This window comes from Hemitrygon akajei, chromosome 4, assembly GCF_048418815.1.
Source record: "Hemitrygon akajei chromosome 4, sHemAka1.3, whole genome shotgun sequence".
Lineage (NCBI taxonomy): Eukaryota > Metazoa > Chordata > Chondrichthyes > Myliobatiformes > Dasyatidae > Hemitrygon > Hemitrygon akajei.
In genome coordinates, this window is record NC_133127.1 from 138790376 (window position 1) to 138814630 (window position 24255).

General features: G+C 38.5%; 1 protein-coding gene across 11 annotated transcripts in view; it reads left to right on the top strand.

Moving 5' to 3' along the window:
• The window catches only part of LOC140726699 (disks large homolog 2-like), a 797667-nt gene that overhangs the window by 745620 nt on the left and 27792 nt on the right, over window positions 1–24255 (top strand). For 10 of the 11 annotated variants that reach the window (XM_073043428.1, XM_073043430.1, XM_073043437.1 and 7 more), the window contains one exon: window positions 23093–23192. In XM_073043428.1, coding sequence (XP_072899529.1) covers window positions 23093–23192 — 100 coding nt within the window. Of the gene's footprint in view, window positions 1–23092; window positions 23193–23876; window positions 23923–24255 lie in introns of all 11 variants that reach the window. The other variant, XM_073043429.1, reaches the window with a different exon arrangement.

Genomic DNA, 24255 nt, shown 5'->3' on the forward strand with positions numbered 1-24255 from the left:
ATAGACAGGAGCTTCTGTGGCCGCAAACAGGACTCCCGTATGGCGTGTTGCCTCCCAGGTGCAAGGGTCAGAGATGTCTCAGAGAGGCTGCAGGGCATTTTGAAAGAAGAGGGTGAGCAGCCAGCTGTCGTGGTGCAGGTAGGTATTAATAGTATAGAAAGAAAGTGGGATGAGGTCCTACAAGCTGAATTCAGGGAGCTAGGAGATAAATTAAAGAGTAGGATCTCAAAGGTAATAATCTCAGGATTATTACTGGTGCCACATGTTAGCCAGAATAGCAGGATAGCTAGAATGAATATGTGGGTTGAGCGATTGTGCAGGAGGGAGGGTTTCAGATTCTTGGGGCATTGGAACCGCTTCTGGGGGAAGTGGGATCAGTACCATCTGGATGGTCTACATCTGGGCAGGATCAATGTCCTAGGGAGATTGTTTGCTAGTGCTGTTGGGGAGGTTTTAAACTAATATGGCAGGGGCATGGGAACCCACACAGAAAAGAAGACAGAAGTGATGCAGAGATCAAAGCTAGAGTTAGTGAAGAAAAAAGTAAGAGTAGACTGCATAAAAGTAAAAAGCAAATATTGCATAGGTCACTAGTTTCGAAAGGGACACTGAGTATAAGGGCACTTTATCTAAATGCCTGTAGTATTAGAAACAAGGTTAGTGAACTTGTGGCACAGATCAGTACCTAGGCATTTGATTTAGTGGATATTTAGTGGTTGCAAGTTGGAGATGACTGGGATTTAAATATACAAAGGTATCAGGTAATATGGAAAGATAGGCAGGAAAGCAAAGGAGGTGGGGTGGCGCTCTTAATTAAGGATGAGATCGGGGTGATTGTGAGAGAAGATATAAGATCTACAGAGCAGAATGTTGAGTCCATCTGGGTAGAGATTAAGAATAGTAAAGGGAAAAAAATCACTGGTGGGAGTTGTCTATACGCCACCTAATGAAAACAGAACCAATTAACCAAGAAATAACTGAGGCTTGTAAGAACGGAACGGCAGTTGTTATGGGGGATTTTAACTTCCACATAGACTGGGTGAATCAGGTTGGTCAAGGAAGTCTTGAGGCGGACTTCATAGAATACATTTGTGATGGCTTCTAGAGCAGCATGTCAGTGAAAATGGTGAAAAATAGTGAAAAGGAAAAATGCCATCTAAGATCTAATCCTGTGCAATGAGACAGGTAAGATCTTGTAGTCAGGGATCCTCTTGGAAAGAGTGATCATAGTATGATTGAATTTTGCATACAGATGGAGGATGAAATAGTTAGATCTAAAACTAGTGTACAAGGGTGTACGAGGGGTGATTGATAAGTTCATGGCCTAAGGTAGAAGGAGTCAATTTTAGAAAACCTAGTACATTTATTTTTCATTATAGTCCCCTCCTACATTTACACAGTTAATCCAGCTGTCATGGAACATATGGATCTTGGACCTCCAGAAAGTGTCCACAGCAGAGGTGATTAATAAGTTCGTGGCCTAAGGTAGAAGGAGATGAGTTATACAGCTCTCATTACATGCACATGCAGTTCAACTCTTTGATTGATTATGCAGAAAGTTTGAAGTTAATAACTCATCGGGGTGATTGATAAGTTCATGGTCTAAGATAGAAGGAGATGAGTTATTAACTTCAAACTTTCTGCTTAATCATTCAAAGAGTTGCCCTGCATGTGTTGGTCTTCACGTTGGAGGAAATGTCTGTGGACAAAATGGGAGGTGAGGACCTCGGTAAAATCACTGTCACTAAAGAGATAGGGATGAGAAAACTGGAGGGCCTGAAGGTAGATAAGTCCCCTGGTCCTGATGGGATGCATCCCAGGGTGCTGAGGGAATTGGTGGAGGTTATAGTAGATGCGTTGGTAATCATTTACCAAAATTCTCTAGACTCTGGACAGATCCCAGTGGATTGGAAGACAGCAAATGTCATGCCGCTTTTTAAAAAAGGAAGTAGTCTAAAGACAGGCAACTATAGGCCAATTAGCTTAACATCTCTAGTCGGGAAAATGTTTGAAGCTGTCATTAAGGAAGAAATAGTGAAACATTTAGAAAGGAGTGGTTCCATTGGACACATGCAGCATGGATTCCGAAAGGGCAGGTCCTGTTTGACAAACTTACTGGAGTTCTTTGAGGACATAATGAATGCAGTGGATAAAGGGGAACAGGTGGATGTCATATACTTGGATTTCCAGAAGGTGTTTGATTAAGGTGCCGCACAAGAGACTTGTAAATAAGATACGGATGCATGGAGTTGGAGGAAGTGTATTGGCATGGATAGTGGATTAGTTAACCAACAGAAGGCAGAGTTTTGGTATAAATAGCTGCTTCTCTGGTTAGCAGTCAGTGGTGAGTGGAATGCCGCAAGGGTTGGTGCTGGGCCCACAGCTGTTTACAATTACATTGATGATTTGGAAGAGGTGTAGCATAGCAAAATTTGATGCTGGCACTAAACTGAGTGGAAAAGCAAATAGTTCAGAGGACATGGAGAGTCTGCAGAGGGATATAGATAGGTTAAATGAGTGGGCCAAGGTCTGGCAGAGGGAATACAATGTTGGTAAATGAGAGATCATCCACTTTGGAAGGAATAATAGAAGAGCAGATTATTATATAAATGGTGAAAGATTGCAGCATGCTGTTGTGCAGAGGAACTTGGGAGTGCTTGTGTATGAATTGCAAAAAGTTGGCTTGTAGGTACAACAGGTTATTAAGAGGGCAAACGGAATGTTGGCCTTCATTGCTAGAGGGATTGAATTCAAGAGCAGGGAGGACATGTTGCAACTATACAGGGTACTGGTGAGGCCACACCTGGAGTACTGTGTGCAGTTCTGGTCTCCATACTTAAGGAAGGATATACTGGCTTTGGAGGCAGTGCAGAGGAGGTTCACTAGTTTGATTCCAAAGATGAAGGGGTTAACCTATGAGGAGAGATTGAGTCGCCTGAGACTATACTCTGGAATTCAGAGGAATGAGAGGGGATCTTATAGAAACATACAAAATTTTGAAAGGGATAGATAAGATAGAAGTAGGAAAGTTGTTTCCATTGGTCGGTGAGACTAAAACTAGGGGACATTACTTCAAGATTCAAGGGAGAAGATTTAGGATGGAGATGAGGAGAAACTGTTTTTCCCAGAGAGTGGTGAATCTGTGGAATTCTCTGCCCAGGGAAGCAGTTGAGGCTTCTTCACTAAATATATTTAAGATACAGTTAGATAGATTTTTATATAGTAGATGAATTAAGGGTTATGGGGAAAAGGCTGATGGAGCTGAATTTACGGACAGATCAGCCATGACTTTATTTACTAACTTATTAAACAAGTTATTTTGCATGCATCCTGATTGTAGTTTTTGGTCTAGTGTTGCCATCTTTTCCTTCCACTGAATGTAGAGAAATAGAGGATTGTCCTACAACACCATGACTTCCTTGGAACAGGCATTAAGTTTTACTTATGGGAAAAAAACTGCAGTTGCATAAATACTGCAGCTGTGACATACCAGGGGTGGATGGAGTGTACATTTAAGTTTGTGGACAGGGTTTCAATTAAGTGGGTCTTTTTATTTATTGATATTATAATACCTCGAGAGCCTTATTAAAGCTGCTTTCATCCAGGCAAATAGAGAGTGTCCCATGTTCCTAATATACTTTACAAATAGCTGAAAGGTTTAGAAGAGTCAGGAGGTAAGTCCCATGCTATGGTCTCTGACGTGCCTCTGGCTTAAGTTCTCATCAATGAACATGAAAAATATTAATAGTTGGAAGCTAGATGATGGTATACAATTGAAGGTTACTGGAAATTACATCTGCACTTTCCACTATATAATTACCTTCAAGAAACAAGGTTACATTTGAAAAAGATAAAGCACTTTAGGTTACAGCTTTAAAAATGAGATTTCCTTGAGTGTCTTACTGCAAAATACTTCCTTAGTAACTAGGACAAGGAAGTTACCTGCTTGATATAATTAACGTTTTACTTAAAGTATGTTGTTTTCTCCACTTGTAGCGCTTTTTGATAATACCAGTAGGTCAGGGGTTCCCAACCTGGGCCATGGCATAAAAAGGGTTGGGAACCCCTGCAAAAGATGAATATGCCACATCCCCAGTGATGTTTTACCAGTCTTTAGCACCACTGATTACTTAAATGTGCATACAGAATCCTGGCTATGTTCTATTTCCACTGCTGGTGCAATCGGATGTTTCATTCAAAATTGGCTTGGAGGTAGGAAGCAGAAGGTGGCGGTTGAAAGCTGTTTCTTGGAATGGAGGCCAGTGACTGCTGGGGTGCTGCAGCAGTCAGTGTTGAGACCTTTGTTGTTCAATACTTATATAAATAATTTTAATGCAACTGCAAAAGGCTTGATCAGTAAGTTTGTGGATGACACAAAGTCAATGACGTGTTATTGATGAAGAAGATTATTACAGATTACAGGGGCATCTTGATCAGCTGGGATAGTGTGTTGAGGAGTAGCAAGTGGATTTCAATACAGATTAGTGTGAGCTGATGCGTACAGGGGAAGTCAGATTGGTTTAAGACATACTATGAATGGTAGAGCACTAGGGAGTGTGATGGAACAGAGGAACTTGGGAGCACAAGTGCATGCTAGTTCATTGAAAGTGTTTGAAGTAACTTAAAAATAAAAGAATAATTTACGACAAACAGTCTAACAGAAGGGGGTCATCGCTTCCCTGGCTATAGGTTGACTCATTATAGAGCCTAATGGCAGAGGGTAGGAATGACCTCATATAGTGCACTTTGGAACAGCCCAGTTGTTTTAGTCTATTACTAAAAGTGCTTCTCTGTTCTACCAAGGTGTCATGCAGAGGGTGAGAAACATTGTCCAGATCTGCCAGGATTTTCCGTAGGGTCCGTTGTTCTACCACAGCCTCTAATGAGTCCAGTTTGACACCTATAACAGAGCCAGCCTTTCTAATCAGTTTATTGAGCCTGTTGGCATCACCCATGTTGATGCCATTATCCCAGCACACCACCATATAGAAGATGGTACTGGCGACAACAGACTGGTAGAACATGTGAAGAGAGGTCTTAGTCTCCTCAGGAAGTAGAGGCGATTCTGGTCCTTGTACACAGCCTCTGTGTTGGTGCTCCACTCGAGTCTGTCATCCAGGTGCACCTCCAGGTAGTTATAGGTCCTCACCATCAATAGTAATAGGGACCAGTGCAGGTGTATTCTTCTTAAAGTACATCACCATCTCCTTTGTGTTACTGATGTTGAGCAACAGTTGATTCAGTTTGCACCATTTGACAAAGTCCTCCACCAGGGCCATTTATTCATCCTCCCATCCTCCCTTTATACACCCAACTATTGTTCAATCATCAGAGAATTTCTGCAGATGACATGACTCCATATTGTATCTAAAGTCCAAGGTATACAGGGTAAACAGGAAGAGAGCCAATACAGGATAGGTACATGAAGGGGCAAAGTTTAGAAGGATATGGACCAAGCCCAGAAAATTTAGAGTAGATGGGTGAGCACGTTCGTCTGTATGAACTCTTTGAGGCAAGGGACTGTACTTGTGCTGTATCACTCTATAAATCTATGGTTCTCTCCTAGCTAAAAGCCAATTCACTGATAATCTCTATTCTTCTGCAGTTCATGATTTAGGTTGGGCTGCCCTTTAATGTATTTGACTGTTTACAATTCCATGGCAGGATGTAATAAAAACTAAACATTGTACATCAGGCATAGGTCAAAGGATAGTCAATCAACTACAAAAATACATAAAAGACTATCTCTCAATTTTGAGAGATGAGTAAAAGATGTTGTTAATCAAGACAGATCGTTCTCATGGTAATTTTCTCATGGCTTTTGTTTGTTCCTGTCTGTTTAATAGGTCCCACTGCTTTGTATTTTCCATGAAAAACATGCTTGTGACAAGATAATGCTTTAAAGTAGGTGTACATTTTGTACAAAGTTAGGCATATCATGTTATGATGAAAATAAGTAACTAAACATCCAATTCTAAACCTTATGTAGTCTGGAAGTAAGCATGACCAAATTAATTGAACATAAAAGATGAAGTGTGAGTAATTTCTTTGACATCAAGATAGCAACTGATTGCAGTGTTGAAGCACCCCAGTATAATCAGCTAAGCAATCCACCGCATTACTGACTAACAACTCTTGCTTGGTGGAAAAACTTTTGGAGTAAATCACTTACCACAGGGCTTCCAGGCTCTGGCATATTGTGGAAAGCGAAATACTTATAGAACGTAGAACATAGAAATCTACAGCACTTTACAGGCCCTTTGGTCCACAATGTTGGGCCGACCATGTAACCTACTCCAGAAACTGCCTAGAATTATCCTATCACATAGCCGTCTACTTTCTTAAGCTCCACGTACCTATCTAAGGCTCTCTCAAAAGACCTTATTGTGTCCGCCTCCAACACCATCGCTGGCAGTGCATTCCATGCACTCACCACTCTCTGTGTGAAAAGCTTACCCCCTGACATTCCCTCTATACCTACTTCCAAGCACCTTAAAACTATGCCCCCTCATGTTCAGCCTGGGAAAAACCTTCTGGCTATCCACATGATCAATGCCTCTCATCATCTTATGCACCTCTATCAAGTCACCTCTCATCCTCCATCACTCCAAGGAGAAAAAGCCACATTCACTCAACCTATTTTCATAAGGCATGCTCTCCAATCCAGGCAACATCCTTGTAAATCTCCTCTGCACTGTTTCTATAGTGAGGTGACCAGAAATGAACACAGTACTCCGAGTGGGATCTAACCAAGGTCTTATATAACTGTAACATTACCTCATGGCTTTTCAACTCTATATCCTATGGTTGATGAAGGCCAACACACTATACACCTTCTTAACAACACTGTCAACCTGCGTGGCAGCTTTGAGTGTCCTATGGAAATGGATCCCAAGATCTCTCTGATCCTCCACACAGCCAAGAGTCTTACCTTTAATACTATATTCTGCCTTCAAATTTGACCTTCCAAAATGAACCATTTCACTTTTATCTGGGTTAAACTTCATCTTCCTCTTCTCAGCCCAGTTCTGCACCCACAACACCCCCAATCTTTGTGTCATCAGCAAATTTACTAACCCATCCCTCCACTTCCTCATTCAGGTCATTTATAAAAATCATGAAGAGTAAGGATCCCAGAACAGATCCCTGAGGCACTCCATTGATCACTGACCTCCATGCAGAATATGACCTCTCTACAGCCACTCTTTACCTTCTGTGGGCAAGCCAGTTCTGGATCCACAAAGCAATGTCCCCTTGGATCCCATGCCTCCTTACTTTCTTAATAAGCCTTGTATGGGGTACCTTGTTAAATGTCCTGCTGAAATCCATATACACTACATCCCCTGCTCTATTTTCATCAATGTGTTTAGTCACACCCTCAAAGAATTCAATTAGGCTCACAAGGCACAACCTGCCCTTGACAAAGCCGTGCTGACTACCCCTAATCAGATTATACCTCTCCAAATGCTCATAAATCCTGCATCTCAGGATCTTCTCCAACAGCCTGCCCACCACTGAAGTAAAACTCATTGGTCTATAATTCCCTGGGTTATCTCTACTCCCTTTTGTGAACAAGGGAACAATATTTGCAACCCTCCAATCCTCTGGAACCTCTCCCATCCCTCTTGATGATGCAAACATCATTGTCAGAGGCTCAGCTATCTCCTCCCTTGCTTCCCACAGTAGCCTGGGCAACTTATCTGTTAATGCTTTTTAAAAGCCCAGCACATCCTCTTTCTTAATGTCTATATGCTCAAGCATTTCAATCCATTATAAGTCATCCCCACAATTACAAGGCCCTTCTCCCTGGTGAATACTGAAGAGAAGTATTCATTAAGTACCTCCACTACCTCCTCTGACTTCAGGCAAATGGCTCCACTGTACTCGATGTACACATTTCCACTGTACAGGTGGAGTAGAGTGATTATTAGAGTTTTTATTTATTATCAAAGTATATATACATGCCTGTGAAAAAAAAAAAATTCACCCCCCCCCCCCCTGGAAGTTTTCATGTTTTATGGTTTTACAACATTGAATCACAGTGTATTAAATTTGGCTTTTTTGACACTGGTCAACAGAGAAGTACTCTTTCGTTGCGAAGTGAAAACAGATTTCTACAAAGTGATCTAAATTAATCACAAATATAAAACACAAAATAATTGATTGTATAAGTATTTTCACCCTTTTAATAAGACACCAAATCATGAATGTTGAAGCCAATTGGTTTTAAAAGTCACATAATTAGTTAAACAGATACACGAGGAAATCTGCAGATGCTGTAAATTCAAGCAATGCACACAAAATGCTGGTGGAACGCAGCAGGCCAGGTAGCATCTATAGGAAGAAGTACGGTCGACATTTCAGGCTGAGATGAAGGGTCTTGGCCCGAAATGTCCACTGTACTTCTTATAAATGCTGCCTGGCCTTTTGCATTCCACCAGCATTTTGTGTGTGTTAGTTAATCGGAGATCTGTTTTAGGAGACCTATGTGCAGTCAAGTTGTTTCAATTGATTGTAGTAAAAATACAGGTACACCTGTATCTGGAAGGTCCAACTGCTGGTGAGTCAGTATCCTAGCAAAAGCTACACCATGAAGACAAAAGAACACTCCAAGTAACTCCTCAAAAAGGTTATTGAAAAGCACGTCAGGAGATGGATGCAAGAAAATGTCCAAGTCACTGAATATCCCTTGGAGTAAGTGAATCATCTAAGAAATGGAAAGAATATGGCACAGCTGTAAATCTCCCTAGAGCAAGCTGTCCTCAAAAACTGAGTGACTGTGAAAGAAAGGGACTAATGAGAGAGGCTACCAAGAGTCCTGTGATAACTCTGGAGGAGTTACAATCTTCAGTGGCTGAGATGGGAGAGACTGCACATAGAACAACTGTTGCCCAGGTGCTTTACCAGTCACAGCTTTACAGAAAAGTGGCAAGGAAAAAGCCATTGTGGGAAAAAACACACACATGAAATCTGAGCTAGAGTTTGCCAGTAGGCTTGTGGGAGACACATGTCACGTGCATGTGTTACTGCGTGCTTTTTTTGTAACTATTCCTGAACCTGGTGGTGTGAGTCCGGAGGCTCCAGTATCTTCTTCCTAATGACAGCAGTGAGAAGAGACCATGACCTGGGTGGGGTCCCTGATGACGGATGCTGCTTTCTTGCGACATTGCTCATGTGTTCAATGGCAGGGAGGGATTTGCCTGTGATGGATTGGGCCATATCCACTGCTCCTTGTAGGATTTAACATTGAAGGGCATTGGTGTTTTCATACCAGGCAGCCAGTCAATATACTCTCCACCACCAATCTATAGAAGTTGGTCAAAGTTTTAGATTTCTTGCCGAATCTTTGCAAACTCCTAAGGAAGTTGAGGCACTGCCATGCTTTCTTTGTAATTGAACTTACATGCTGGGTCCAGGACAGGCCGTCCGACATAATAACATTGCGGAATTTAAAGTTGCTGACTCTTTCCACCTTTGATCCTCCGATGAGGACTGGCTCATGGATTTCTGGTTTCCTTCTCCTGAAAACAATAATCAGTTCCTTGGTCTTGCTGATATTGAGTAAGAGATTGTTGTGGCACCACTCAGTCAGGTTATCAATCTATCTCCTACATGCTGATTAAATTATTGCCATCGGTAAACTTGAAGCAAAGTTTTTTTTCTTGATATCAAAAATACAAGATGCCTGAAGCAGAGGTGGAAATCAAAGATTGTGTATGGTACGTAAAGTAATTCAGTAGCTGGATAGATATTTGTAACAGTTTGTTCAAAGTATCCAGCTAATGGTGTTGCTTCCTACATGCTAGAGTCAGGAGTACAGTTCAGGAAGATGTGCCTTAAATTCTTGAGAAGGGTCCTTGGAGTTGAGGGAGCAATTGAGCTCCAAGCCTTTGAGCATCCTGTTAATACTGCCCTTCATCAGTCTGCAGATGGAATATGGAAGAATATGATTAGTGGGGTTAATTGAGAATAAAAGCATTATGTTTTGTAACTTCAAAACATTAAATTATTACAAAGAAACATGGGGAGTCCAAGAAATTCAGGGGCAACTTTGTCTTTACTTTAAATGAGGCATGCACATATCACGTGGCAGCATGATGATGCATGCAATTCATGCATTTATACCTGTAACCTGTAATTAATTATTTAAGAGAACGAGAATGTTTATTCAACATATATATATATATATATATATATATATATACACAAGATTACTCAAATGTTATTGAAATATTAAATACACAACAATAAGTAGGATAAAGCACAGGCTTGGAAATTCTATCTGGAAAAGATTATGATAAAAGAACAGCCTGAAGTACAACAGTGAAACAAGCACATATGTAGTCAGAATTAGTTGTGGTGCTAGTGGCAAAAGAGCATTTTCTTACTGTTTGGGATGCTCAGGCGTAAGACTTCTCTGAGGAACTCAGGATGTGTTATGACAATCATGCATTTAGCAGCATACTTCTGATGTTGGGTATCTAGGATTAAGTATAATAAATTCAAGATGGTTTAATGTCATTTCTAGTACACAAGTATAAGGAAGAACAAAATAATTGTCACACTGGATCTGATGCAGCCCAAAGAAAACACAGTAAGATAAAGGACACAATAATTTAAATAACACCATATATACAGTGCTTGGGGAAAGTAACTGTTTTTAAGTCTGGTAGTCTTGGCTTTGATGCTATGTAACTTTCTCCCTGATGGGAGTGGAACAAGTAGTCCATGAGCAGGGTAGGTGGGTTCCTTCATGATATTGCTAGCCTTTTTCTGACACCTTTCTGTGTATATGTCCTTGATGGCGGGTCAGCAGGTGCCAGTGATGCTTTGGACAGTTTTTGACTACCTTTTGTAGAGCCTTCCTGCCACCACAGTGCAGTTTCTGTACCAAGCAGTGATGCAGCATGATAGTATACTCTGTCCTGCTCATTTGAGTATTGATGAGCCTAGTCCAGCTCTCTTCAACCTCCCCAGAAAGTAGAGGCATTGGTGAGCTTTCTTCATTGTGTAGATGTGATCTGGAACCTTCAAAGGTTGTGTGAAGTGTGCACTCCCAGGAGTTTGAAACAGCTTGCAGTTTCCACTGCTGTATCTTTGCTTTACAGCAGTGATTTTTTTGGGGCTGGACCAGATCCAGAGTAACAATTCTTTTGTTCTTCTTTATACTTGCATACTGGAAATGACATTAAACAATCTTGAATCTTGAATTTACTACATTATGTCCTTGATTCCTAGATGTAAAGAAGATGTGAGTAGTACAAGTTTTCCTGAAGTTGATAACCATCTTTTTTGTCTTGTTGACATTGATGAAGGGGTTATTTCCTGACACCAATCCTCAAATTCCTCCACCTCCTGATAAATTAAGGCCTGAAAACAGTGGTTAGGAACTATAATACTTTGAAAAATTCTAGGCAGAGGTAATAAAATTCTGTAAAGCAAAGATGCTTTCAAAAATAATGAAATGAAAAGTTTCTAAATGTCAAAAAATTTACTATAAGAGCAGTAAACAGTAACAAAAACTGATCAAATCAATATTTGGTGTGACTACCCTTTGCTTTTAAAACAGCATCAATTTTTTTAGGCAGATTGTTGTGTAGTTTTATAAGAAAACCAGCTGGTAGGTTGTTCCAAGCATTTTGAAGAACTTGCCACGGTTCTTCCGCAGACTTTGGGTGTCTTGCTTGCTTTTTGTCTCTCCAGGTAATCCCAGACAGCCTCAATAATGTTGAGATCAGGGAGGCCATACTATGTGAAACCATATAAAAAATCAAGGGTGCCTCGAGACTTTTGCACAGTACTGTACATCTACATGCAGAGTGGTAGAAATTTGAAACTTATTTGCTATTGGTTTTAATCTAAGAGTATAAGATAATTTTCAAGCTGAAACAAAAGACTTTTTAAGCAGAAGTGCTGACTTAAGATGAAAAGGCCTATAGAGTGATAGAATCAGGCCGCATCATTGAATAGCCCGAAGAACTTAGTCTAATTATTTTGTTTCTATGTTCTTTAAAAATAGCATTCAAACATTATTCAAGAGCTAATGGGTTCATGTGACAGAATCCATCAGCGATAACCTTCTATGAGGTCTATTTGTAGCTTGTGGTAACTCCATCTAGGTTTTGCTATACCAAATATCCTAAGAACTTAAGGGGGTCAAGATGGAGGGTTACTACATATGCTGTCATATAACCTAAAGAGTGTATAATTTGAAGATGTTAAAATGTTTGTGAATCAGAAAGAACTGAGAGCCAGAATCTCGTTGATTATAGTCATTATGGTTCTGCTGTTCCACCAAGCAATTTCCAAAATAAAACAGTGTTCCATAGCTGAACCACAGGTCAAATGCTTATGACTAGTAATCTGTTTCAATATGACCACATATCTATCATTCTCCCAACTTGTCCTGACCTCTGTCAATCACTACATATTTGTCACAAACCACACTAAACTACACAGCCCACATTACAGCAAAGTGCAACAAATGCAACTCAGGACTCTGCAAGCCTGCAGTTTGGCCCACTGCAAATTAAGCAAAAGCAATCTCAATCTCAACCTTCTTAGAATTATATTGTTTCTAATTCATGAATATCATAATATTGCAATGGAGCTTATATTGGAATGCAAAGGACATTTTTGGAGATCTTCAGGAGTTTATCTCATTACTTATAAAACTATGTACTGTGAATTCATTAAAGGGGCTGGTATTGTCAGTGAATTTGTTGGAGCATGTGCAATTTATGATCTAATATGATCAATAATACCATTGGCATAGGTTTAAAGAAACTGTTCAATAACTGGTTCCCACTGAATTCTATATTTTGCAAAGATTGTTACATCTCTGCTCCAGGCAATTATATGGATATGTTTTTTTTTCTATCCATGTAATTATAAGAATACTGACTCATGAGATACAGATCTGGTGAGTGCAGAGTGCATTTGTATAAACCGACCTGTGTTGCATTCTCTTTTTGGTTTTACTGTTCTTCATATGCCAAAAAATACATTGCTTTATGACTACAAGAAAGCAGTTTGAATGAAGTTGTTCTAAAGTAATAAATAACCAAACAGAAATGACTTACACAAAATAAAAGCTAACTTTTGTCAAAAAAGATTACAGTATATGATCATGCACTGAAACACGTCAAGATAAAATTGTCTGTTTACTAATTCATCATCAATATAATATAATTAATTTTGCATGATTCCTTGATTTGTCCAAGCTATTGTCTGGGAATTTTAAGTTTTGACAAACAGAAAACACAAAGTAAGCATTCATACAGATGAACCCATGGTATCATTAATTTGTATTCTAAAACACCAGAAACAGGGCTTTTAAATATTGTATAAAGAGTAAGAACAGGCACATTGTAATAAACATGTAAATACATATTACTATTTTGATGAACATATTCCAACCTACAAAGAAAGAGTACAAAGCTGTTAAATTGTGTGTGAGGCAGCATAACTTGACAATATCTCCAGGTTTTTTTTACATTCACAGTACTTTGGAATCTATTTTTACAACAGAAATACAATATAAATCAAACCACTGACCAATCATTTTGTGTCAATGTGAAGTTATAAGTGAATGGGAATGTTTGTAGTCTCTTTGAGTTCAGATAGCAAGCACTTTTACAATGAGGAAGTGATATAAGTCAAATCAACTGATTGGATTGCAGTCATTGTCAAATAAAATTAATGCCTTGGAAATTTATATTCAGCTATAGCTTCAACTGCAGTATGAGAAAAATGCAAAAGTAAATACTGAAAATTTATGTCAGATCAAATTATTGAAAAATGTATTAAATGCATCAGACAAGATCACAACAGTTAGCCTGTAAAGGAGATGGGTAACATATTACAGCTTTAGGTTTCCACTTTTAACAGCAAAAATTATGTCAGCATTGATAATAATGCTTGATAGTTTTGCTATCATTACAATTGTAAATTCCAAGTGAGTAAGGGGGAGGAATTTGATAGCAAATAATGTTGGATATGTGACATAAATTTCTCTGAGAATAAGAGCATTAGAGCATAAAAGATAGTAACTAGATAGCAACTAAAAAAAATCAGTGTTTATTGACCTTAAATATATTTAATGCTTAGCATTCACAACTCTGGATAGAAAATTCCAAAGATTCATAACCTAAGGAAAGAAATCTTCCTCACCTCCTTCCAAAGGGGAATTCTTTATTTCTGAAAATAAGCCCCCAGTTCTAAATTTCCCCAAAGTAGACCTCATTACAATCTCTAATATCAACAATAGTTTAACAACAGTCAGTTTAAAGAGCCAAGATGATATATAGTTATCTTTCACTCTCCCTTTTACAAAAATATATCTACGAATATTTCCTGAATCCAATAATTTAAATGGACTTCTCCAAAACCTGTGTTTTCCTGATGTATCTAATTTAGAGAATACTGACGTAAATACTTTATGGCGAATACTTGCAAATTTGAAAATTGGCCTGTCCTTGATTAAATTTACTTCATAACATTTTTGTACAGAGATGGATATAAATGATTTTGTATTGTTCGTTTCCACAAAAGTGCACATTTTTTATTTTCTGTCAAAATACTTGATTGTTCAAAAACTTAGGATAAACTGTATACTTCTATATAAAATGCACACTTTTAGAAAGTCTCATGTATTGATTAAGGAGCATACAAATGGCAGAGTAAAGTGACAATGACCATTTGGATATTGGCTCATTGTATAAAACGTCAGTACTGAAATGTTCCAAATTTTCTCTTTGGCCCATCACCCTTTCTCAATGTTTTGCATTTCCCATTGGCTCATTAGTTAATTGTTCCTTTAATTAGACAGGAGGAGGTGTAGTGGTGGAAGGGCATCAGAGCTTAGATCTTAAAGAGAGAGAGACTGGAAGTTGATGGGGGTAGGGAGTGGAAATGACTGGCAGATTGTTGGAGAGCAAGGAGGCCAGCAATCATTTGGGAGATGAATAGAGACAGAAGCTGTTAGGGGAAGGGGCAGTGGCTGGCAGTGGAGGAATAGTCACAGCTATCAAGAAATGAAGAAGAATTAAATAACAGGGATGGAGATCATTCGTGCTCGGGAAGGAAGGCTGCATTGATCAATGATGTGCAATGTGGAGAAGATTCAAAGCTTTAGGGGTAACTACTTGTAGGTTCTTGATCCAGTGCATTTTAGCCTAGGAAAGCCCAAAGGTGGAGTCCCCAGGACACTGAGACATATGTTATTTAATTTCTTTCATCCTGCAGAAGTGCAAAGATGACTGACAACAGGAAGGACCCAAATCAAATTTCCTGTACGATGCAAGATGAAAAAGACAATTGACTGAGAAATTGACTTTAAATCTTGCATTTTTTTTAGTTTTAAAACACTCTTTCACTTGCTCCTTTAATTCCAAACTATTTTGTGATATTAGAGTTTTGTACTTGCAACTGAAGTCTTGAGACACGGAGAATCATAAGACTGCTGAAGGTCACTAGTGAGGGTAGAAGAATATGAACCATTGGACTTCATAAGAGTACTGCTGCTCTAGTTCCTTATAGATTATTCAGTTAAGTTAGAGTGTTAAATCATTCATTAAGTGCACTCTGAACTTCCCAGCAATTTTAAATGGTGAGCTGTATATATAATGCATTAAAATATGAGGTATGAGGCTTCCATTGATCAGAGTTGACCATGGATATTGCATCGTATAGTGGTGCTAGAAGGTATGTGAACCCTGTAGAATGTTTTCTGTTTCTGCATAAATATGACCTAAAATATGATCAGATCTTCAACCGGGGCACAGTTACCAGAAACGGTTGAAGTTATTGCTGTACAAGGGGTTTATACCAGTTACTGAAAACAAAGGTTCACATACTATTTCCAACAAATACATGTAATATTGGATCATTTTTCTTAATAAATAAATGAACAGGTATAATGTTTTTGTGTTATTTATTTAATTGGGTTCTCATTATCTAGTGTTAGGACTATGTGAAGATCTGATCACATTTTAAGTCATATTTATGCAGAAATAGAGAAAATTCTACGGGGTTCACAAACTTTCTAGGACCACTGTAGCTATCTATATATGCAAGCCTGGGCTGTATGATATGGAGAGCAAGCTGTTGCCCATGTAGCAAGCTCCCCCTCTCCACACATCTGCTGAACCCAAAAGAACGGCTGAGACCGATTCAGTTTGTACCAGCAGCGTCGCAGGAGTTGCCAGTCAGCACTGAGCTCAATGTAGGACTGCCTTTGGGACTCCAGCTTCAGATTTTTCTTCAGGGCTTACTCCCGAAGACTTCCCCATGAGTTGGTATAGTCTCAAGGCAGTGGAGGTTTGAGATCAGTGTTTTCCTTCTCCTAGGTGAGCTGCCAACCACAGCTGACAAGCCCCATCTGCCCAAAGCGACTGGTTTTAAGGCGCTGGTGACTCACCGTTTCCCCTTGTCCTATCAGAAGAAATAGTTCTGCCGAGCTAAGCCACATGTGAAGGCCAGGAGCTGGACTTGGTGCACGCCATTGGAAGAATTTAATAGGTAGTGGGAGCTTGTCCCCATTACCATTCCCAGTTAGAACAACCTTAAGCATTAAAATACAATGCTTATATTATGGATGGTTTCAATCATTGAGTGATACCCATTTGGTATCTACCCAGTGAAATTGATTGATGAATACAGTTAAAACTTTGATAATCTGGCATGATCTTGGACTAGTGGATTTTCTGAACTGGCAGATATTTTCTGCATTAATTCCCACCACTCTTTTAATTAGATTTTTATGATGTCATAGAGTATTATAATAAATTCACCATTAAGTTCTCTAAGATATAGGGAAATGTAGGAACTGGAGCCTTGCTAAGTCTCAAGAAAGCACAGAAACCAAGGCACCTGTTGAGTCTTGGTGAGCATGAGAGCCTGGACGCAATGAATCATGGGGGAGCACGGTAACCCATGAGACTTGGGAGAGTGTGGAAAACATTGCCTGGTGAGCCAGGTGCCAAACAGATGGGATTTTTGAATAAGCAAATAGCAGATTACGTACAACATAGAGCAGTACAGCAAAGGAAAAGGCCATTCAATGCATGATGTTGGGCTAAACTAATATCTAAGTAAATTAATCTCTTCAGCCTGCACAATGTGAATATCCCTCTATTTTCCTCACATTCATGTGCTGTTTAAGAGCATCTATTATATCTGCCTCCACCACCAGTGCATTCCAGGCAGCCACCAGTCTCTGTGTTTTCAAAAAATCTGCAGATTATATTTGAATTTACCACATCTCACCTTCAATGCATGCCCTCTACTATCAGATACTTTAATTCTGGGAGAAAGATACCAGTTTTCTACTTTACCTGTGCCTCTCATAGACCGATAAACCTCAATCAAAACTCCCGTCAGTGTTCACCACTCCAGAGAAAACAACCCAAGTTTCTCCAACTTCTTCTTATAACACATGCCCTCTAATCCAGTGAGCATCCTGGTCAATCTCTTCTTCACCCTAGATGAAGCCTCACCAGAGTTTTACAAAGGTGCAATGTAATTTTGTGACTTCAGAATTACTGAAGTTTTATTATGTCATTTTACCTAGATGGACCAGTATTGGAACAGTCGTCCCAAGAGCAAAGATGAAAAAAAACTGCTCTTACAGTTTATAAAAGATCCATTAATTGCTTACAAGTTCATTGGAGTTTGGAGTAAGCAGAGTTCTTTGCAGTGAGCAGGGCTGAATGTTATAGTTTTAAAATTGGGGTGAGCTTTGTTAAAGCTGATTTCATATATGCCTTTCATAGTTGAATATTATGGGATATTCATAGATGTTTCTGTAGTCTTTGAGGTTGACCAGGAGCTAGAACACAAACCATATACAAGGTCAACACCAGAAGAGGCTGAAGTACAAGAGATAGATGGGCTCTGGCTAGAATAACCTATCCACCAACTGTTTTCAACTGACTAAGAGCCACTGTGGCTAGATGCTGTTTTCTACTGAGATGCTGCTGAGTTTTTGTTTACCATCCCTATTCTAACCAGAGATCCCCCTCCCCACCCCGAATCTCTATGCTGCTAGTTATTACTCTGTTAAGAGTGGAGGTGGTTGGAGATGCTTATGAAAGGTAACCATGAGTGGCTCTGGACCAAGATGGCCCAGCTTCAGACTTCATTGTTTATTGTGAGTGGCAGCAACCAGTTATAGACAACTTTCAAAATGGAGTTTTCCACTGTATCTTGGTATACATAACAACAATAAACCAATGACCAATTTGCCAGAGCATCAATTTGTTATTGTTCTGAGTGATGGATACAGCTTGGTCTGTCACAGTTAAAGCCCTCCCCATCATTGAGTATGTCTGCATGGAGCACTGTCGCAGGAAAGCATCATCCATCATCAAGGACCTCCACCATGCAGGCCAAGCTCTCTTCTCACTGCTGCCGTCAGGAAGGAGGCAAAAGAGCTTCAGGACCCACACCACCAGTTTCAGGAACAGTTATTATCCCTTAACCATTAGGCTCTTGAACCAGAGGGGATAACTTCACTCACCCCATCACAGAAATGTTTCCACAACCTATGGACACACTTCTAAGGACTCTTTGTCTCATGTTCTCAACTTAATGACTAGTTTTTTTTAATCGTTTGCCTTTGCGTATTTTTTGTCTTTTGCACTTTGATTGTTTATCTGTCCTGCTAGATGCAATGTCTCATTGATTCTACGGTGTTTCTTGTATTTACTGTGAATGCCTACAAGAAGGTGAATCTTAGGATTGTATATGGTGGCATATATGTATTGTAATAATATATTTATTTTGGACTTTGAGAGGGTATACCCTCCTGGACTCACTAACATAACCAATGCACAAGGTATCTTCTGGCTGACAGCTGCCTGAAGAAAAATTGCCAGATAGTCTTGAAAACCTCATAAACTATAGCAACATTGGAATATGGACCAATGATCAAAGCAGTTTTGCTTTGGATGCAAGACATCGGAGCTCCTATGTATTATTCGTAAGCTGAATAGCTTTGATCAGTGCTGCTTTAGAGATTGTGAGCTCTGTCATTAGTTGTTGCATAGTGATTGGATTGCAAGTGTTGGTAAGAAGCTGGCCAGCACTTCCATTGGTGTAGGTGATGCCCCACAGGCTCTGCACAAAGGCCTGTGCAAGACTGGAGCAGCACTCAGTCAGGGTTCTAGCAGGTCAGGCAATACCACAGATGCAGGCTTATCAAGAGGGGTTAAGGAAGTTTTGTGTGAACCATCTGCAAGCTGTAAGGCATTTGATGTTAAATGAAATAAGTGGGACGAGAGAAGGAGGATGGATATGATCACTATATAGTCATTTTATTAGCCATTCCTTTGCCCCACCCAAATCTGGGACCAAGTCATCAATGCACCTTTGTGGACATTAATCTCTCTGTCTAGCTTCCCACACAATTCTGCTCATGTGGTTTCCTGGGATTCCAAGCATTCAAGTCATTCCTCTGGGTGTCTCTACTTCTTATATCGAAGTTCTGCATTCAGTATCTATGAACTGTTTGCTATTTCTGTTGTGAGTTTTCCCTAAGCTGCAAAATTACTTCCAGCAGCGACTGTACTCAGAGCCCATTTCATCTTTATAAAATACGGGCGCAATTCCATTTTTCAGCGGGAGTGAAAGACTCCTGAACTTACTCATGATCAATAAGTGTTAAGGAAGAAAAAAATCTCAATTGGCAGTCCTGAGCAAAAATCTACTGGTGAGTTCTTCAGAATATTCTCTTCCATTGAGAGGTAGTATTATTGAACAGATAATTTAAAACAATCTTGTAGTTAAAATGGTCAAATATGGCCTGAAATTCATCTTCACTAAATACAGAAAAATCAATTACTAAATGAATCACAATAAATGTTTCCCAATATTAGCCCATCTTCTTCCAGCTAACACATTTCTCACTTTCAATGGTGAAGGGGATTCTGTTGCAGATTAACATTTTATTATCAGGTTACTATAACTTTAAAATGTTGCAAGTTACAAATGTCTCTCTTCTACTTACAAATCACGTGCTCATTTATTTTTGTAGGTTGTCGTGATGAAATGTGTACCTTTCTCAGTCCTTTGGTCGAATCTCTGATGATATACTGGTGTTTAGTGCAATATTGCTTTGTGGTTGATCAAATTTCCTACCTCTCTAACCGTATGCAGGATTTAACTTTGACCTTTAATTGCTGTTAATACAGGGAAAAGTAAATAAGCAATACAATGCCTGTCTTAACTTCAGATTTCTCACTTACCATCTCTTAAAAATTAAGAAAGAAGGGATAGTTAATCTCTTCTTAATCAAAGAGTCAAAATATCTTTGAAGGCAATTAGTAATTAATTTCAAGGTAACTGCATTGGCCACCATTCATTTTGAGCAAAACTGACCTTGCTGCAGTTTTTGTTCATAGATCTGAAAATTTAGTTCATGATTAGTTTGAGCCTGTTTTTCGTACATGTACACCATATCATTTAAAATAGTCACATTTGTGAGGACCCTTAATGGTTTATTTTTCATCCAATAGTTGAGCAGAAATGTTCTAAGTTTCACCTTGGTATTTAATGAATTGGTTGATCAGCTAGCACTCACACATAAAGGGTGACTAAATAGGGTAAAATACTGATACAATTAAATTATTTTCTAACAAAGAGCCAAAGAAGAGGGGAAGATTAGACTTTGCACAAAGCAGAAAGAAACAAAACTGAAAAAGTGATAATTAATTAATAGTATTTACCAGAATGTTTACCTCCATTGAGAGTTAGCATTATTTAACAGACAATTTAAAACACTCGCATTCATTTTTATAGGCAGAATGGTCACTAATGGCCTAAAATTCATCTTCCCTAAGTGCACAAGATAGTCATGTTGCTCGTTGTGCATTTTATATGAATTCCAGTTTCAGAAGAGAAATAATATATGTACTGTAGACACATATTGGCCATTTAGTGCTACCAGTTAAGCATGAATTTCTGGCTGTTATTCTGTGATACGTCTGGAAATTGGGCTCACTATTTTGAACTTCTGATTTAAATTAGATTTTCATTTTAAATGCATATTAGCCATCATACTGAAGCCAATTTACACAGATCTTGGAGAAAACACTTATCTGTTATGTTTCATGTTTTTGATGTCATATTTACTATTAAAATTGCATTTCTCATGTATGCTTGCATGAATCCAAAAACTGTTAACAAAACAATGTTTTATTATTTCAGCCGCTTTAACCTCCCTGTCTTGACGCTTCCCCAACAAAGCATGTTTTGTGAATTGTTCATTGTAATATTTTAAGTGGCATAATTTAACTTTTTTTTTACATATCTTCATAATGGGCACGATTTAATTATGTGGCTGTAATATTGTTGAGGAGAAACCACAATTTATGTGCCTCAAAAATGCATCTACAGTCTTAGTTTCTTCTCCAATCAAAATTTGTAATCGCTTTGGTTGGTTGAATAGAATATTATTTTTATTTAACTATTTTGAGCCAATCTAGATAGTTAGTTATTCATTATTTTTTTACAACAGAACTGATGTAATCCGGAACTATTATTCAAAATTTGCCTTTCATATTTAGTAAAAAAACTTGGTTGTATTTCCTTTTCTCCTCAATCATTTCCTACCTCCTACTCAAAGATGAGCACTAGAAAATCTGTGCTATCTTAAAAGTAAAATTTTAAGACTGATGAAACAAGATCATCAATGTGGAAGAATACCCAGTGAACTCATCACCAGTACAATACTTTGCCAGTATCATTTGGCCAAATATAGTACTTTTTGTTTATATACAGAAAAATCTGGTTCAGTTGCCAGTACAATATCATCAGGGAATCTCCTGACATAACTCTGAAAAGTGTGAAAATATTAAATCGAGCCCAATGTCTGTTGTTTGTAATGTTCCTTTTTTTAAATTACGTTTTGTTTCTGAACAAATGTTGAATTATGTTCAGATGTAAAAGCGAAGTAAAATAGCAGTGACTATAATGTTTATTAAGTTAATACTCATAAATAAAAGGATTTCCCTAATCTCTTTTGTGTTTATGAATTGTTATCTGCCTAATGTTAGCATGCATTTGTGCAGAATGTTCCCTGTAATCAATATCTGAGCCATCTTTGCTTGAATGGTCATATTATATACCAGCAAATTGTTTTATTTTCTGATAAGCTATCAATTAAATTAACATGGCAACTTTAACAAACCTGACTATTTCTAGTATTTAGTAGGAATCAAGTTGTTTAGTGCAAGTTTAGGAAGATCAATTTACAGAATAGCAAGTACACTTGCTAAAACCTATTTAAAATTCAAGCAGCAGTTCAATAAAGCTGTTAAGTTCCAAATGAGCCCAATGCTCTTCTCATGTTGCATCTTGCATCATGGCGGAACCATTAGGCATGAATCTGACAGAGGTGAACAGTCACTAAAAAGCAATCTGATTTCACTTCCTTTTCACTCAATGGAAATTAATATTGGGCAGTTACTATACTGCAATACAAGTCTTAATACATAGTGTCAAATTGCAAATCTTTTCCAACATTAGTTAATATAGAATTTAATGAATAAGTGTGCTTTATCTGCCAGCTGAAAATATCTGCATGCCAACCCTAACATTATGTCCACCCAAAATATAAACACAGGTAATCACTGACGACATGGTTATGTTCCCTATACGTTCAGTTTTTGACAAAGTTGTTTCTTAACAGTGTGTATTAATGTGTCATGATAATCCCCTATGATTAACATTTTTGAATTGCTTAACTTTAATAGGTACATTAGGAAATTTTGAAGTTTACATGTAATGTATTTAGTATTTCAGATTAATTGCAAGCCTCTTTAATCAAAAAGTTCAGTGGACTCTTGTAGTGGAAATATTTTGCAAAGACCAAAAAGGCTCATATATACTTAAATAGGGCTCAAATTTTCCAGACTACACCATCCCCAATAAAACCAAAATTGAGCTTGATCTGAGTTTGATACAAGATGGCTCATATGTATTAAGTCACTTCTATTACTTCCACTTTTACAACCTGTGAGTTTCTCAGCATGAGTATGACAACATTTATTGTAGATGTCCCTGTTTGCCCCATGCCTTTTCTCCTTCACAGTCATTCAATGACAAGCGTAAAAAGAACCTCATCTTTTCACGAAAATTCCCATTCTACAAGAACAAGGACAACAGTGAGCAGGATACCAGTGATCCAGAACGTAAGTAGGCTTAAGGGGCAGCATAGCTAAGAGTGCACTCAATACAACCACATATATGCACACTCACGCAGAGGTAGGTGAGGCTATACTACTGTGACCAATGTGTGACAGCAATCTGGATCCCATCGTTATTTTGTCCCACAAAAGGCAAAGTTTTTATAAATGGGTATGAGACTGTGTCCCTTTTTTATCAACCTAAGTACATTGTATTTCATAACAAATAGACGTCTGGCCATATACTGGTCAGAATTTCAGATTGTTTGCAATTTTCAAACAATAGGTGCATTATTTTGAAAATTTTCTGTTTTAGCTATCATCCTGCTGCTATAATAGTATGTTCATCCATTTACCATATTCACAAAATATAAAACCAGATTGTACACCTAAGCAAACACTCTCAATCTATTTGTTGACAGTTCAGAATGAAATACAGTTTGCATTTAGGAACCAAAGGGATACTGTCTTTGAACTATACCATTTTGGTATGTGTTACTTGAAGCAAATTAAAATTCTGAAACAAATATGGTTCTGGCACAATACCATGTGCAGGTGTAAGTGGGCTCCTGATTGGCTTATCTGCATGGTCTGTCATGGTAGTATTCAATTCAAATCCACTGACTTCTTCCTTCCTCTTCTGCGGTTATTCTTCCTGTCTTTGCTTGCTGTCTGGGGACTACTCTGCAGGAGATCCCCGGGTTAGCCGACGATGGTTATGGAACAAAGACTCTGAGTAAGTTCTGAAGAATGACCAGAATAACACGTCACTGTGTAATTACCTTTCTTTTAATTATTATTTGCATAAATCCCCAAGGAGAATCCCAGCATGTAAAAATGGAGCTTAGAAGGAAACCCGATATAAATCGTCCAACGTTTTCAGTTTCTTTGTACTTTTGCATGAGTAATTGAAATTGGTGCTCAAATTCTGTCCAGAGTATCTCTTAGAATGTGTTTACTTGTCTTAATGACATTCATTGTTTATATTACATTAATTATTTTGTGCTTGTGCTGCTGGGGTGCACAGCACCATGTACAGTCAACAGTATCCAGGATCCTGCATCGCTCC